At 48.5% G+C, this 14,552-nt stretch overlaps 1 protein-coding gene across 1 annotated transcript; it reads left to right on the top strand.

The window, feature by feature from the left end:
- Nucleotides 1-10,683: 10,683 nt before the first annotated feature.
- TMEM270 (transmembrane protein 270) lies at nt 10,684-13,049 on the top strand. The gene is made up of 3 exons (XM_016146477.2): nt 10,684-10,755; nt 12,173-12,607; nt 12,753-13,049. Exons 1-3 carry the CDS (start codon nt 10,684-10,686, stop codon nt 13,047-13,049), a joined length of 804 nt encoding a protein of 267 aa, XP_016001963.2.
- Nucleotides 13,050-14,552: the final 1,503 nt, after the last annotated feature.

The following is a 14,552-nucleotide window of genomic DNA, read 5'->3' as shown; positions in this document are numbered from 1 at the left end:
AAGTGCTTTCTATGCAACTAAACTTTCAGAAGCACTAGCCTTTGATCCCTGGTAGGGGATCAAGGTTTGGGCAGGCAGTTTGGGAGGCCGTTGCAGTAGTTCAAGCAAGAGGTGATGGTAGTGTTAATGTAAAAACAAAAGGCCAAAGCCAGAGGCACTAAGTGTCTATTTCAGATCCAAAAGGGATAGCTATTTGGGAAGCGCAGATTCTGGCAGAAACCCAAATAGTGTTCTGATTAGGAGGTGAAGACACAGGGTATTTATGAGAAAGGAAAGGGGAATAATTACATGAACAGAGGGGAGGAATTTCTATAGGTACAAAGAAGCTAATGCAGTGATGCTAATTCTAAAGAACATCTTCAATTTTCATTCTGGTAGTCATAATGTCTGCTTTCCTGTTAGCTTTGCAAACAGTTGTTTGGTTTGCAATGCTGCTTTAGATCCAGTACAAAGGTTATTTTGCCCAGTTTTAACATTCCAAAGGTTTGAGGCATAAGAAGTGCAAAGCATTTCCTTTGGGATGACAGCTTCAACTCCATTTTGAAGTGGCCCTATTTATAGCTATGCGCCACATAATGACATTTTCATCAACAATGGACCCCTTATACTACTGTGGTATACCATATAGACTAGGTGTGTAGTAAGCTATATCATCTAGGTTTGTATAAGTACACTCTGTGATATTTACACAATGACAAAATTGGCTGAGGACACATTTCTCAGAGCATATCCTTGTCATTAAGTGGTGCATGACTATATTATTTTCACAGCATGAACTGGGGTAGAAGTCATGGCCATGGAGAAGAGTCGATGAAGTTCAGAGATGTTTAGGTGGTAGAAGTAGCAGGGCTGTGATGACTGAAGTAGTGTGGCAGGGGGAAGCAAGACGTCAGGAGCGGTGCCAGGCTTCTACTTGTGCCACTGGGTTGATGGTGCCACTCACAGCAGGGGAACCCAGGAGGAAGAGCAGGTTTGGGGCTAAGAGGATATTAACAGTTTGGGGGTGTTGAGTTTGAGGTATCTACATGAAGATGTCCAGGAGGCTGTTTGATAATCCACTCTTTTAACTTCTTAGTTCCATCTTCTTTTTGTCTACAAAAATTTCCCCTTGTGTACAGCTCCTCAAAGTGCTCCTTTAGTTGCTAGATGGAATGCTGCCCATTCATGAATCACTTAAAAAAAAAAAAAAACCAATTAGATCTTCAAATTTACTTGGTCAAATGTTGTTTTTTAAAAGGGGTGAAGTGCTCCATTTCCAGACCTGGACCATAAACACCTCCTGTACGACCTCTGTGGAGTGGGATCCAGGCACCCAGAGGACAGTGGGACTACAAGATGAAGGAGTCTGGGACCCTAAATGATTGTGTGGAGCCGTGCCCTTACCCACCAACCTGCATTGGACTGTAACATTGTGAAAACTAATATACGTGGAGCTACTTTTTGAAGTTGGACCTGCCATCTCAGAGAAATTGCCTTGCGTGTCTTAGTTCTCAAACTTTTGGAATGTTAAAACTAGGCAAAATAACCTTTGTACTGGGCCTAAAGCAACATTGCATTCCAAACAACTGTTTGCAGAACTAACAGCAAAGCAGACATTATGACTACTGGGTTGATAATTAAAGACATTCTTTAGAATTAACATTATTAAGTTAGCTTATCTACACCTATAAAAGTTCCTTCCTTCTGTTCATATAATTATTCCCTTTTGCTTTCTCATAAATACACCTTGCCTTTACTTCCTATTTGAAACACTGAATGTCTGTCTAAATCAGCGCATAATAGCTTTGTGGACATAAAAAAAAAAGGGGAGTTTCTATGGAAAGTAACCTCACAAAGTGATCTGAGCATAAATTTCTAACTGGGCTGGCAGGTAGTCACACCCCAGGCATATAAATTTTTCAGTAAAAGGCTTACCTTTGCCTTAAGCAAGCTCTCTTCATGGTTTCTGTGCATGTTGGTAGGTTAACATACCTTTGAAATGCCCCCTTTCATATTCCTCCTTCTAAAGTGTGACCACCCTCAAGAGGGCATGTAATCTTAACTAACCTTTAATTCAGTCCTCACTCGTCTTGCTTTCTCTCACCTAAATGTAATCTGCCTTAGTTCCCCCCTTAATCTCAAGTGCATTAAAACCCCTGCAAATTGCCATTTTGGGAATCATTTGAGATCTTGCTCCCTGGCATATATTATCAGTTTGAATCAAATGCACTCAAAAAATTTTTTTGTAGGTTTGGATGTTTCATATAGTGACAGCTTCTTGAATAGCTATTCTTTTGGATTTCAAGTGCTTGTTGCTTCTCACTTTGGCCTTTTCTTTTTAGGTTAACAACATGAAAAAGAGAAACTTTCATTGTGTTAAGCCACTGTGATTTCAGAATTTGTCTGTGTCGTAATAGCTTTGTCATTTCCCTTAATATAATGACGTTGGCAAGAGCAGTTTTGAGGGAGTGGAGGAGACCTAGATTTCAGCTGTCACCAGCCAAGATCTAAACCCAAATCTGTCTTAGTCCAAAGATGTATGGAAAACATGTGTGAACCTGTTGTATTCAGCTGCAAATAATACCTGCATAGTAGTGACTAAGAGAGACTTACTGGTTTAATAAAGGAAGCTGAAACTGGTCAGTATGGTCTGGGGCTCAGTTATGCCATCAAAGATCCCAGGTTCTAGTCATCTTCCCTCTCTGTCACCTTTTGCATGGAGGCCTTTGTCCTCATGGCTATCACCTTGTCATAGATGGTACACCTCTGGACAGGACTAAGGGGAAAGGGCAAAAAGCTTAGGGAGTCCATTCGTCATCACAAAAGCTCTATTCGAAGCCCTGACCCATGACTTCTTTTTCATCCTATTGACCAGAATGGGTCACTCCTGAGTCATCACTGGAAGGTGAGTGGGCAGAGAAAGACTGGGGATGGTGACCAGATCAGCCAGCTGACTGCGTAGGCCCCATCTCTGCAGTCTCATATTCCATTTAGGCCAGTAAATATTTTATTGTGCATTTACTGTTTGCCAGGACCTGGGTTGGGCATTGGAGTCACAGAGATGAGTCAGAAACAGCCCCCACTTTGACCTGTGCTAATAGCGGAGGTTAAGGAAGGGTGTGTTCTCTTGTTTAGGCTCTGTTCACTAGCTCTTCAATATCCATGTGCAGGCTTTGTGTTTTAAGCCACCATCCCTCCCCTGGGTGTCCAGGACCACTCTTTTGTTTGGGGTAGGCCTGAGTGGCTGCTGTGGAGATGTTCACAGTGAGGAATAACCCTTCAGATAAGGTGGATAGCCCTGTTGAACTATCGGAAAGTGGCTTGGGTTACACCAGGAGAGGACCTGGTGGGGGTCCTTGGGGCCCTGCATATCTGCCCTCAGTGATGTCCAGCTCAGTGACAGGGGCTATATACACAGTTTGTGGGCACCACCGTGGCTCCTACAGTGATGGCTCCTGGGCCTTGTGGAGGATGAGACTTGCTGGAGGAACACTAGTGGGGGCTGGTGGCCTCCTGTGCTACGCTCCTCTTCTCTTTCCACAGCCCACTCTATTCCTTTCCTTCCCGAGCCCAGGAACCTGTGCTAGCCTTGGGGCAAGAAGCTTTTCTCTGACTCATCAAGTGTTTTTGTTTCCTCTAATCCTCAGTCCACTCAAGTCCTAAGCTTTGGAACTCAAAAGCTTTTCTATGTTTTTTTTACTGAAAATGATTCTCCCCTGGGGCAGTGGATACCACCCAGTCAAGCTGTTGCCAAAATAGGGGAAAGATTGGGTAACAGAAAATAGTTTTGGAGTGAGGAGTGGCAGCAAAAGCATCAGTTCATGTTTCAAAGCTATTGTCTCTTACAGTCTCACAGACATCCAAGCCAAGGCCCAAGGGCTGTGCGTGGCTGAGGAGAGGCGTATGCTTATGTCCAGGTGGATACTTCTGAGTGCAAGAATGGAAAACCCACCCCAGGTGGCTTAAGTAGTAGGGGTTTGCCATTTGTTCTTACAAGAAATCCAGTGGTTGGCCACTGGAAGTACCAAGGCTGGCCCACTGCCCCACTGATTTTACCAAGGACCCAAGTTCCATTCTCTCATGTGCCGTGCTGTGTTTGCTCTGTCAGTAACTTCTGGTTACAAGATGGTGGCAGCCCCTCAAGCATTTGTGTGTGCTCCGCATACAAAGCCCAAAGCAGGCTAGGGATGGGCCCTGTTTCCTAGTCTCTCCCTTTTTATTGGGGGCGGGGGAGGGAGGGTGGTGGTGGTGGTATTTTTCCAGAAGCCCCAGAGACTGGGAAAGTGTGGTCTGGTACTTTCAGGCTCCTGTGTGGAAAGGGAAGGCTGCCTTAAGGAAGGGGGGAGGGGAAAGGCTATTGGTGCAAGCCACAGCTCCTGCTCCTCGGTATATGTGAATGGTGTGCCTGTCTTATACACAGGTGTAGCTTCTGATGTGTGCTGGATCCAGGCCACAAGGAGTGTGGTCACTAGGCTTGGACTTGGTTTCTAACACTGAATGAACCATGAGGAGTTACGGCATCTGATCTGCATTTTATGAAGATGGCTCCAGAAGACGGTGTGAAGAGTGGACAGACTGCAAGTTCCAAGGCTGTTGCAATTAGGGTTGCCATGAAAGGGCTGCCTTGGGTTGATAAGTTGTGGGATTTTAGGGGATAAGAGGGCACAAGAGAGACCGAAACTTCCTTTTCTTCTGGTTCTGTCTGCTCCTCTCCTCGCCTCACCTCTCTTCGCCTCGCCTCGCCTCACCTCTCCTCTCCTCTCCTTCCAGGTAGGAGATCCATCAGTCTCAGTCCTGGGCCCTTTCTTCTCTCTATCAACACCCACTTTCTAGGTGATCTCATCTAGTCCTGTGGTTTTAAATACTATTTATATACCAGTCATTCCTAAAGAAGTGACTCCTAGCCCTGACTCTCCTCTGAACTCTGGACTTATGCACCTGACATCTCCCCTTGGCAGCCACAGGTCTTTGGCGATATGCCGAAACCCAGCTCCCTTTCCCCACATTCCCAAATCCATTGGCCTCCCATCTAGGCAGATACCTCTGAGCCACTGTGCACCTGGGAGCTCAGCCTAAACCATTTTTTTCCTTTCCCACATTCTGTCTATCAGCAAAACTTGTGGCCTCTTTCCTCCGCCTCTGCCACTCTGGTCCCACTCACTTTTTCCTCTCACCCCGAAGCAGCCTTCTTATTGGCCTCCCTGCCTCCCTGTTTGCCCCCACCCACAGCCCATTTTCCTCACAGAAGTCAGAGGTAGTGTTGATAACTATTTTCAAAGTCTTTTTGGAAAATTTCAAACACACTCAAAAGAAGAGATTAATACAATAACACTCCCCATGTATTTGTTCATCACTCAGCTCCAATAGTTAATAAAATGTGCCCAACAGGAATGATGTTTTACAGTCTAAATTTGATAAACTTGTTACCAGCAATGAAGTGTCTGCATTGTAGGGGTCACGGGCTCAATCCTTGGATCCCCCACGAAATATTTATGTGGAGGTCTGACGCTTGGAGGAGAAAGACAGCAGGCAAAGAGTAGCAAGTAGAACCAGATGCTATTTTATTAAGTAAAGCAAGCAAGCAGGGTAGACTTGGGAGAAGTCCAAGCAGGCACCTCAGTAGAGGATTGAGGGCCCTGAGAAGCTGAGGGTCAGAGTTTATATTGTGGTAGCTGCCAGCCCCCGTTAGACACACGGACCACTAAAAATCAGTGAGTTATAGGAAACACTCTTTATTCAGCCAGCTGGGTCTGCCAGGGGTACACAGACCACAAATTAAGCAGCACTGAAATGTGGAGATACAGGGTTTTTAAGCCCTAAACCCATTTTTCATTCTGTTTGAACACACAAGTCTATTTTTCTTCTTTTTACTAACTGTCAACCCACAGGTCGGTTGTGCAGCGGGGTGGGGGGTGGGTACAGAAGCAGAAAGCTTATTGTTATGATAGCCTATGTTCCCATGGGCGATAGCCTATGTCCCGTCCCCATGGGCGATAGCTGAGCAGTATTTTTCCAGCCAGCACAATACGGGCCATAGGGTTCTTCTTTTAACCTTCTGTCTTCCAACCTCAAATGGCATGAATTTTCTGCCCCTCCCTTAGACCCTTCTACTTCAAGCTGGGGCCTTCGCCCTGAAAATTTTGAGGGTAGGTGCATTCCCAGTTAACTAATTTTGCCTATATCAGTTGAGTGCCCCCAGAGTACAGTCATATAATGGTCATTTGCAGTTAACTGACCAGGAGAAGTGAGGAACAGTGGGGGGGGATGAGGGAGGTACTAGGCACAAGGATGTTTTTGTTTGTTTGCCTGTCTGTCTGGCTTCTGACCTTGGGGGAATGAGGGAGGCTTCACAAGCCTGCTGGTACCATTTGCACACATAGACATCACCCCCTTTAGGGGTCATTACTTTCTTATAATGGTGGAAGTCCAGGTAGTTCTGCCAGCAGTTCCTGGCTGGGACAGCGGCTGTCCAAAGGAGCGGTCTGGTAGTTCGTGATTTGGGTCTTGATGTCTCCTGCTGTGTTGCTTACTCCTAAAGACACCCCTGAAGCAGCTCACAGCTCAATGTGACCCTCAGCAAAGACCTGAAAATTTTGAAATAATTTTACAATAGCAATGACTTTTGTTTATACTTGGCAGTGATTTTTTTTTTTTTTTAATTCCAAAATCTAGTCTTAGACTCCCAGTGAATTGCCCGAAAGTAACTTGGTTGAAATAAATATTTCTACTTATTGGTTTATGAATTAATAAAATTTGCACATCCTGGAAGTGATTCCTTTGTACAAATTTGCACATATTTGAAGTAACTTTGTCCCACTTGTAGTTAATTTTGCTTTTAAACATTCTTGAGTTCCTTTTCAGCCACAGATACTGACTTCACTTACCCATCAGCCACCAAGCACTGGTGTGGCTCAGGGCACTGTTCAAAGCACCTCACTGTTCAGCTCCCCACAACCTCACCTGGTAGGTTCTGTGAAGTATATCCCAGTTTTACAAATAAGGAAACTAAGGACAGGAGCCCTGACTTATAATTAAGCTGCAGAGGTCCTCTGTCCCCTTAACTAGGATTGTCTCTCATGCTTTCATCAGTTTTTAATCATTCTTGCATTTAAATTGGCCTTGATAAAGCCATCTTTAGAAAGAAAAAATACAGATTCCAATAAGTACGAAGTTTTGCTTATTATTCTTGTGTACTTCGGGGTTGGGCGGGGGGGGGGGGCGGGTGGCGGAATGAAGATTTGAAATGAAGTTTTAACATCAGAACGTGAAAGAAGGGAAAACACCTGTCCTGATCATTTCTCGATGGTTTCGCCCTCAGCAACCCAGCCATGATGGGACCTGCACCGGGCGAGCTCCCTAGATGACACACGTTGTTGTCACAGGCAAACCGACCTTGCAGGCGGAAAAGGACAAATTAGAAACCTAAAACTTTCCACCAATTTGCTCAGCGCTTCCAGATGCTACAGACCCCGTGTCCCCAGTGTCTTTTGTCCCCTTGCGGCTGTGCCGCGGTCCTGCACCCGCAGAGGAGCCCACCTGAGAGCTTATAAGCCCTGGATGTAGGAGGAGTCCGAGGCGGGCTTCCTGCCACTCCTGTCGCCCTTGGTCCCGGGCAGGGGAGGGGAAACTCCGCGGTGCGGGTCAGGGACGGGGGAATGGCTCCCCCTGGCGTCGGGCGAGGCAGCGGCACTTGGTAAGTGTTATCCCACCTGGTCCTACCTGTTACCTTGCAAGGTGAAGACAGGGTCAGGAGGAGAGATATTGTCCAAGGCCACACAGCTCAATAGTGTTGGTATGGCCTTGAACCTGGGTATTGAGTTGGAAAGAGAAGCGGGTGGAGGACTCCCCGATGAAGGATTCAAGTTGCAGGACCTCCACCATAGCGGCTTCTGCTGGCGCTGAGACTGAGACTTGGCCCTGGCATCCCAATGGGACTTGATAGAGGTACCCCGAGGAGCAGCCCTGGGGGCAGTGGGGCAGAGTGTGGTCTCTTCGACTCCAGCTCCTGCCAGGGTCACATAGTCCAGGAAATTTGGTCAATATGAGGTTGAGTACCATCAACTCAAAGCCTTAGTGACAAATTCTGGGTATGGTGATGCCAGGTGCTGGTGGGGGGCAAGCCAAAGAGGGGAGGAGAAACAAGTTGCAAATCCTAGTTTCAGGCCCCACCACTGACTCTCAGCAACCTTTCAGGCTCTCCCCCAAACTCCCTTCTCGATGCTCACCTTGTGCGGCACCACCATCCACCTTCATACAGCCTTCTGAGGGGGATCCTGACCCCTGCCTTGAATTACCTCTCTTCCTATTCAGTTCTCTGTTGGGAGGCAGTTTTTCTGTAGGCCTTTCATGTTTCTTCCAAGCAACCTATTGCTCTTTGTTCTTTATCATCTTTTCCAGGATGTCTGTGTAGCAAACAACTTGGACTATATGGTGTCTCCTTCTGGAATGAAGAACAGGCATTCTTCAGCATGAGCATGATGATACCTCTCTCAGGAGCAAGGGACAGGCTTGCTTTCTGTTTATTATAAAAAACTTGGATTCTCTAAGCTCAAGGTTTCCCTTCAGTAATATACCAGCTGGGTGTTCAGGTATCATCTGGTTCTGTTCATGTCACCCTGTGGGATTTGAGACTCAAAGAACCAATGCAAAATAATACTCCCAGTTTACTGCTAGTGCTGCAAGTAATTGTCCTCTTCTCTGAACCAGTTTTGTGCCTTCTGCTAGCATCCAGGAAACTCTGGCAGGCTGATTGGTTAGCTTGCCAGTAGGGTAGCGGCTCCCAACCTTTTTGGCAACAGAAACTGGTGCTCCTATGAGAATCTAATGCCTGATGATCTGAGTTGGAGCTGAGGCGGTGATGCCAGCACTGGGGGGCAGCTGCAAATAAAGGTGAAGATTTGCTCACTCACTTGCCACTCTTCCTGCTGTGCGGCCTGGTTCCTAATAGGCCACTGACCAGTACTGGTCCGTGGCCCAGGGATTGGGTACCCCTGAAGTAGGGTACAATCTTGGACCTTTCACCATTCTTGATAGCTTCCAACCCTGTCAGTTTCATCTACATATTTCCGGCATCTGTTCACTTCTCTCCATTCCCAGCGCCACAACCCTAGTCCAGGCTTCTATCGTCTTGTGCCTGGAGGGTTCATTGTTGTGGATTTCAATTTGATCCCCCTTACCCTTTGTCACCCCTAATCTAGCCTCCTCTTGCCCACAGTGATCTCCAGTTGCCTTGCTGCCTCAGCTCTTCAAAGACTCCTATCGTTTGATAGAATAACCACTACCCATGTGGCCCTTGCTGACCTTACTGCGTAGCTTGTGCTTCTCCCCACGTCCTACTTTATGCTCTAGTAAGGATGAATTGTTTGAATCATGCTGTTCCCTCTGCCTAGACCATCCTTCATACTCTCTCCTCTGGAAAACTCATACTTACCCTTCAAAACTTAGCTAAATGAGGTCTTTCTGAAGCCCCAGTGACCTCTCAGTGCTATAGCGTTGGAGACACAGGGGGTGGATTAGGGAGGGGCAAGGACAGAAGACACAGTGGAGAGACTTTGCACACTCCACCCTCACCTATAGGGGAGGAAACAAGTGAGTGAACAGGACTGCCTGGGCAAAGGTCATCATTGACATTCTAGGGACTCATTATGGCAGGCTACCAGGTACAGTTGGCCAAATTGTGACCTGCACAAGGGTGCCTGGTCCTACCGAGGGAGTAAGGACTGAAATCACCGTGGTGCAAGCACTAGGTGGCACCCACTCTTCCAGTCTGTACAGAAGAGCTCTCTTCTCACAGAGCCCTGCACTCACAGTGGCCTGGGCACTGGAAGGGTGTTTTAAAAAATTTCTAAAAGGTGTAAGAACCTCGTCCTATAGCCTCCTGGCGCATTTGCCAGGTCGCAACAGGGAAGCAATGTGAGAAATGTGATAATCAAGGTTCTGGATTCTCACAGAATTCTAAGCCTTTGATCATAATTCATGGCTCCAGCAATTTCTCCAAGATGCTCCAGGCAGCTCGTGGTCTCCTGTTGCCTCTCCTATCCCTGAGGGGGCTTGCTCAGCAGATTGTCCTCTTTTCTTCAGGACCTGCCCCTCTCCAGGACACTCTGAGGCACATTTTCTCTTATTTGCCCTGCTCTAACCTTGTCTCAGAACCTACTGAGCTGTCGCTCATATCTGAGAATAAATATCAGAACCTTATTCCTCTGCTTTGTGACTGGGACCAACCTTTAGTAAAATGCGAGAATGAAGTGGGGGAAGGGGCTTAAGTAGGGACCTTAAGGTTTGGGTCACTGAGGCTTCCCTTGGCCTCCAAACATTTTGTCACCTGTGGCTCTGGGGATAAAGATTTTTATTTGCCGGGCTGTGGATACTTGGGGAGTTGAAAGGATGTGGGGAAGCGCAGCCTGTTTTTGTTTGCACTGACTGCTCCAGCTGCCTGTTGTAGGCCCTGCGGATTTTCTCTGGTGCTGGTGCTTGGCAGGCCAGGGGTTTGTGGAGTTGATGTCCCTAGGGGTAGTTTCCAACCAGGAGGTGGACAGGATGTGGAAGGCAAACATCCCAATTTTCATGCAGTGAAGGGGTGAGGGGCAGGTAAAGGGAAGTCTCTTGTGACAACTGGGTCTCCGCGGTAACTCAGCCCCTACCCTGTGGTAACTGTGAGGTCACCCTGCCTCTCCAAGCTGGATGAGGGGTAGGAGGTCAGACATGGAGGCTGTCCCTCCGGTCAGGACTAGCCTCTTGGGGATTCCGCTGCTGGTAATGAAACTCTCAGTGCTGGTGAGTGGGGATGGAGGGCAGAGAGGCGGGGGCCACAAACTCAGCCCTTCACAGCTGCCTTATAGTTGCTGGACCTGGAAACCTGACCTCACCAGTAGAATTAGCTGACTGCCTGCCTCCTGACGTAATCTGACAGCTTCTGGTAGCCCCGCCTCAGGCCACAGTCTGGAATTTTCTCTATAGTGGATCACTCATGTGGGTTAAGTATTGCCCCTTCCCACCCATGTTTTTAAAACATGCAGGCTGATGCCTGGGGCCACATCTCTGAACCACTGTTCCTCAGTGGGCCGAGTTATCAGAACTGGGTTTGCTGCTGTGCATAGAAAGGGGAGATTGCATGGTGCAGTAGAAAGACAGACAATTGGATTCATACTTCAGCTGTTCCACTTTTTAGCTATGTGGCTTTGGGCAAATTACTCCACCTCTCTGATAGAATAGGCTGTTTGCCTCCTTGGTCTCAACACTGTGAGCTGGGGGTGGGGGACAGCTGTCATTTTCTATCTTCATATTAATTCCTCCCCTAGCCGTATCCCTGAATTCCCTTCCTTTCCCATCAATAGCTCCAACTGATGCCCCCTGTCGTGGGCACACAGCCAATCCCAGATGGCTGCCTCCGGTGTGGTCCTTTAGGGCTCCAGATGGTCCTGTGGACAGGGACACATGGGGTCCAGATTGGTGGGCTGCTGTTACTCCAGGAGCTGGGGGCTTTAAGGGTCTGAGGAGGGGCTATTCAACTCCAGGACTCAAAAGAAGCTTTCTTATTTACAGACTCTTTCCCCACCCAACCCCACTCTTCCTCCCAGTGAATGGGAGACATCATATCCACCCTGTTACCCAGGACAGAAATCTGGACATCTTCTTGGGCCCCTCCTTCTCCTTCACCCCTTTCAGTAGGTCAGTCATTAATTTTGTCAACGCCCCCCATGCCTCACATCTCTCTACCCCTAATGACACTGCCCTTTGCTCCCAGCTGCCTTCATGACACCAAGAAGCAACTGATGCACAGGAAGGCCCAGGTGCTTGGGAGGAGACACTGACCTGGTTCAAATCCTGCAGTATTAGTGGGCTGGGGGTGGGGGGAAGGTCACTCCTTAGGTCATAATGATACTAATACTAATACTAATACTAATACTAATACTAATACTAATACTACTAATAATGTCGACTTCAGGCTGGAGTATTAAAAAGAATCATTTAAATCCAAAGGAAAGAAAACTAAATATGAGATACCTTCTATAGGTCTCTCCTGAGAATGGAGGTCCTTAGAAGTAAACAGATCATTCTTGTGTGTGGGAAAACTGAGGCCTCTCCAGGAGGAGGGCTGGACCCAAGGTGATCTGGCAGCTCCACTCCTACAATAAAACTTGGGACAGGTAGAGTGACAATGGGTGATGATTGTCTCTTCCTCTTCCTGTAGCTTGTCCAGAACCGAGTCCACCTCTACAATTTTCTGCTCCTTAAGATCACCTTCTTCAACCATTGGCTGTCAGGGCTGGTCCAAGAGGCTCAGGGGTCATGGGGCCAGCAGAACCACTCACCAGTTAGCCTTGCAGCCTGCCCCGTGGGCCGGGTTCTTTGGGCTGGGCTGTCACTGATTGAAGTCCATGTATGCTTGGTGCTAAGGGTGCCCAGGCTAGTGTGGGCGGGCATGCTGGGCTGTGCCCGGGCCTTGGGCCTGGCCCCGAAGCAGCTAGGTACCTGGGAGCAGCTGGGACTATCTGTGACCACCTGGACGGACCTGCTTCTGTCATGCCTGCACAGCCTGATGCTGGCAGCCTCACTACTGCTTCTGCTGACCTGGAGGCTGTGCTGGAAGGCCCATCGCTGCAGCTTGGGCTGGTTGCCCAACAAGGTGGGTAGGCAAGGCACAGGGCAGGCTATTGAGGGCAGGCCTGGGGCACTGGGCATGGCCCAGGCTGGGCTGAGGGGCTAGCAGCCAGACAGTGCAGCTAGTTGAGCTCGTAGTGGCCACCCGCCTAGCCTTTTGCTCCCTCCAGGCTCTGCTGGAGAACCGTGTGGTGCTGGAGCTACTGGCACTGCTGAAGCGTCTATACTGGTGGCTGGAGAGCACGACAGCACTCACTTCTTGGCACCTGGTCTATTTTGTCACTTGGACCACCTGCCTTGCTTCTCACCTGCTGCAGGCTGCCTTTGAGCACACAGCCCAGTTGGCCCAGGCCCAGGAGGCTGAGCCAAAGGAGACCACAGAGCCTTTGTCTGAGTCCTCACTCCTTGAGCCTTTGGCCCCTGAGGCTGTGCCAGTCTTGTCAGAGCATGGAGCTCCTGGAGAATAAACATCCCCATCTGCCATCTGCCTGGTCTGGCCTAGGGTTTCACTATCCCTCTTTCCTACTGTCCTGGAGCGATGTGTATATGTGTGTGTTTATGCATACATGTGTGTATGTATATGTGTGTATGTGTGTACATGAGGGCGTGTCTGAGAAGCTGCTTCTGGGAAGAAAATTACATTCTATGAGCATGTGATAACTGCCAGATAATCATCCCAGACACTCTAAACATGCAATTTTGTTTAAATCTCATAACAACATAGGCCTTAGGTTTGATTAGCTCCATTTCTAGATGGGAAAATTGAGTCTCAGAAGGTTGAACAATCCCAAGGTCCCAGAGTAAGTTAGGGGAAGAGCTAGCACTGGACCCAAGATTTTTGTTTCCCAGAACACTTAACTTTCTCTAGGTCCAGGCTCCTGGTTCTCAGGATTGTTTGTGTCCAGTACTTTAGAGGAGATGGGTAGTTAGAGACTCTGGCCTCTGGGGGGTGCCAGGCCCTCATATTTCAGAAGTTTAGAAAATTTCTTTAAGTAGTTACTCCTGAGCCAGTCTGTGGCTAGAGCATTCATTCATTTACATACTTAGCCACTCACTTTCCTGCTTATCTATCTACTCATCCATTTATCTACACATTGTATCCATCCATCCATCCATCCATCCATCCACTCACCCATTCACCCATCTACCTGTCCCTTAGCCTGTCTACTCGCCCACCCACCCATGCACAAATCTATCCACAAATCCATCCATCCACCATTCTCCTCCAGAGAGAGGAAAATACCCAATATCTCAGCATTCACCCCTAGCTGCCCAGTCCTGTTGAGGTGTGTTGATGTAGCTATTGTGGGTCAGATTCCCCCAGACACTGCCCTCAGGTGAGTGATACTACGAGTTGGGGGAAGGGATGGCTTCTTGCAGTCACCCTCCCTCCCCCCGCCCCCCGCCCTGCCATCCCACTCATTCCCAAGCCAGAGGGTGGTGTGAGACGATGTTCCAGAGGGCTCTGCCCTGTTTTTCCCTCTCCATTGTGGCTCCCAGGGAGTTTAGGGCCACATTCCTGCCCTGCCTTCCATATGGAACTGCAGATGGCCCAGGGAGGGTGTGGAGTAAACTTCTAGGCCCTTCCTCCAAGTTTGAAGAGCAGGCCAAGCCTGTCCCTTGGGGAGGCTTGTGAGAAAGGCTCCCATCTGGCCAGTGAGGCAGAACACCTGCTGGGAATGACCTTCAAGGCCCTAGCGAAGGGTACATGTTACTGGGATTCCGGAACGCACACCCAACCCACAGGGAAAGCTGAGTGCAGAAGTGTGTAAAGTTGGCCTACTGCTGAGGGTGAGACCTGGGGGATGGGAAGGAGGCCCAGAGCAGCGTGTGGAGCTGGAAGGGCCTTGAGCTGCAAGAGACCAAGCTGGTGCTTAACAAGGCTGGGGCCTGCGGGGCCTGCGGTACTGGAAGAGAGGGAAGGGTAGGTGGAGAGGGGCCTTAAAGGCCACGAGGGTAGATGAAGGGTG

The sequence above is a fragment of the Rousettus aegyptiacus genome, unplaced genomic scaffold (genome assembly GCF_014176215.1).
Source record: "Rousettus aegyptiacus isolate mRouAeg1 unplaced genomic scaffold, mRouAeg1.p scaffold_m13_p_8, whole genome shotgun sequence".
Lineage (NCBI taxonomy): Eukaryota > Metazoa > Chordata > Mammalia > Chiroptera > Pteropodidae > Rousettus > Rousettus aegyptiacus.
This window is presented reverse-complemented; position numbering and strand designations above follow the sequence as displayed.

Coding starts and splice junctions, on each gene's coding strand:
- TMEM270 (XM_016146477.2), top strand. CDS start 10,684: ATGGAGGCTGTCCCTCCGGTCAGGACTAGCCTCTTGGGGATTCCGCTG. Junction 10,756..12,172: donor TAATGAAACTCTCAGTGCTG/GTGAGTGGGGAT, acceptor CTCTTCCTGTAG/CTTGTCCAGAACCGAGTCCA. Junction 12,608..12,752: donor TGGGCTGGTTGCCCAACAAG/GTGGGTAGGCAA, acceptor TGCTCCCTCCAG/GCTCTGCTGGAGAACCGTGT.